The sequence below is a fragment of the Aplysia californica genome, unplaced genomic scaffold, assembly GCF_000002075.1.
Source record: "Aplysia californica isolate F4 #8 unplaced genomic scaffold, AplCal3.0 scaffold00584, whole genome shotgun sequence".
In the NCBI taxonomy this organism is placed as follows: domain Eukaryota; kingdom Metazoa; phylum Mollusca; class Gastropoda; order Aplysiida; family Aplysiidae; genus Aplysia; species Aplysia californica.
The window spans coordinates 296,324-297,498 of NW_004797854.1; the positions used below are offsets into that span (position 1 = coordinate 296,324).

General features: G+C 44.9%; 2 protein-coding genes across 2 annotated transcripts in view; both read left to right on the top strand.

Moving 5' to 3' along the window:
- LOC106012958 overlaps positions 1-435 on the top strand; it is a gene marked incomplete in the record, with an annotated part of 8,157 nt that extends 7,722 nt beyond the window's left edge. Inside the window, 1 exon segment of the mRNA XM_013087401.2 lies at positions 137-435. Within this exon segment, the coding sequence (XP_012942855.2) occupies positions 137-251 (115 nt within the window).
- LOC118478469 (serine protease 42-like) overlaps positions 290-1,175 on the top strand; it is a gene marked incomplete in the record, with an annotated part of 3,883 nt that continues 2,997 nt past the window's right edge. Inside the window, 2 exon segments of the mRNA XM_035972122.1 lie at positions 290-324; positions 793-998. Of these exon segments, the coding sequence (XP_035828015.1) occupies positions 290-324; positions 793-998 (241 nt within the window).

Here is a 1,175-nt window from a genome sequence, read left to right on the forward strand (position 1 = left end):
GGGGAGAGAGAGAGAGAGAGAGAGAGAGAGAGGTGGTGTGTGAAAGAGCTGTTCTCAGCTGAAGTTCCTTGAAGTTCTCTGTTCCACGATTATCGTCATCACCATTATCTTCTTTGTACTGTCTTCTCTCCTACAGGTCTCGGAACCTAGCGTCCAGAGTCCTGACCTACAACCAGAGTACCCATGCCTGCCAGGGGGTCATTGTGGGTAGCCAGTGGGTCCTCACAAGTCCATTTTGTGTACTCAGGTAAGTACATCAGCGCCTGTGGCGAGGCGGTCAGGAGCTTTGATGTTGCATACAGAGGAGCCGAGTTCGATTGCCGAGTTGGAAATTTTTTTTTATCGAAGATCTCAGTAGATTAAGCGATTCTCATCGAATTTTTTACCCCCAGTCTTACTCTTTCTGAAGTACCAGCGTCTGTTGTGTTGTGGTTAGACACTTCTGTTTTAGTTTTAGTAGAAGTTTTTTGACGCTCGCAACTGCATAAGGTCATATGAGCGCCAAATTAGACACTTCGATGTCGCACACACAATGTTCGATTCCCAAGAAGTAGAAATTTTCCTCGAGGATCTCGGTCTTTCTGCTGGGATCTGCTTCCTTCTCAGCCTCAGTTGGCCCTGACAAGCAAGGTAAAATTCCGCTTCCTTTATGATCTAAATTGTTTCGACAGGACCATCAATAATTTATTTATAGAGGCACCAGCCATCCATGTCCAGGTGCTGTTTTAGCCAATGTATCGATAGGGACGTTGAAAAAAAAACACTTTAAAATTACCATTTTTCTTTTCCCAGTGCTGGCAACACTGTCTACGACGCCCCTTCCCGGATTCTGGTGGTGGCGGGCGAGTACAACGTGAGTGGCATTGACAGAAACCCTGTCACCGGGCAGCCACAAGAGCAGCTCCTCAACGTACAGTCCGTGTACTTCTACCCCACCTACCCGTTCAAAACACAGGAGCAAATGATCGCCAAGATCCAAGATACCAGAGCGATAAATAGTAAGCGGCTTCTACGTGATTATTACTTTTTAGTTACCATTATTCTTTAATATACTATTAGAGAAGCGAACTCCCTTTATTGTTCTTTAACATTTTGCATATTAGAGGTGTAAACACTATGTTTTGTGTGTGTTTGTGTGTGTTTGTGTGTGTGTGTGTGTGTGTGTGTGTGTGTGT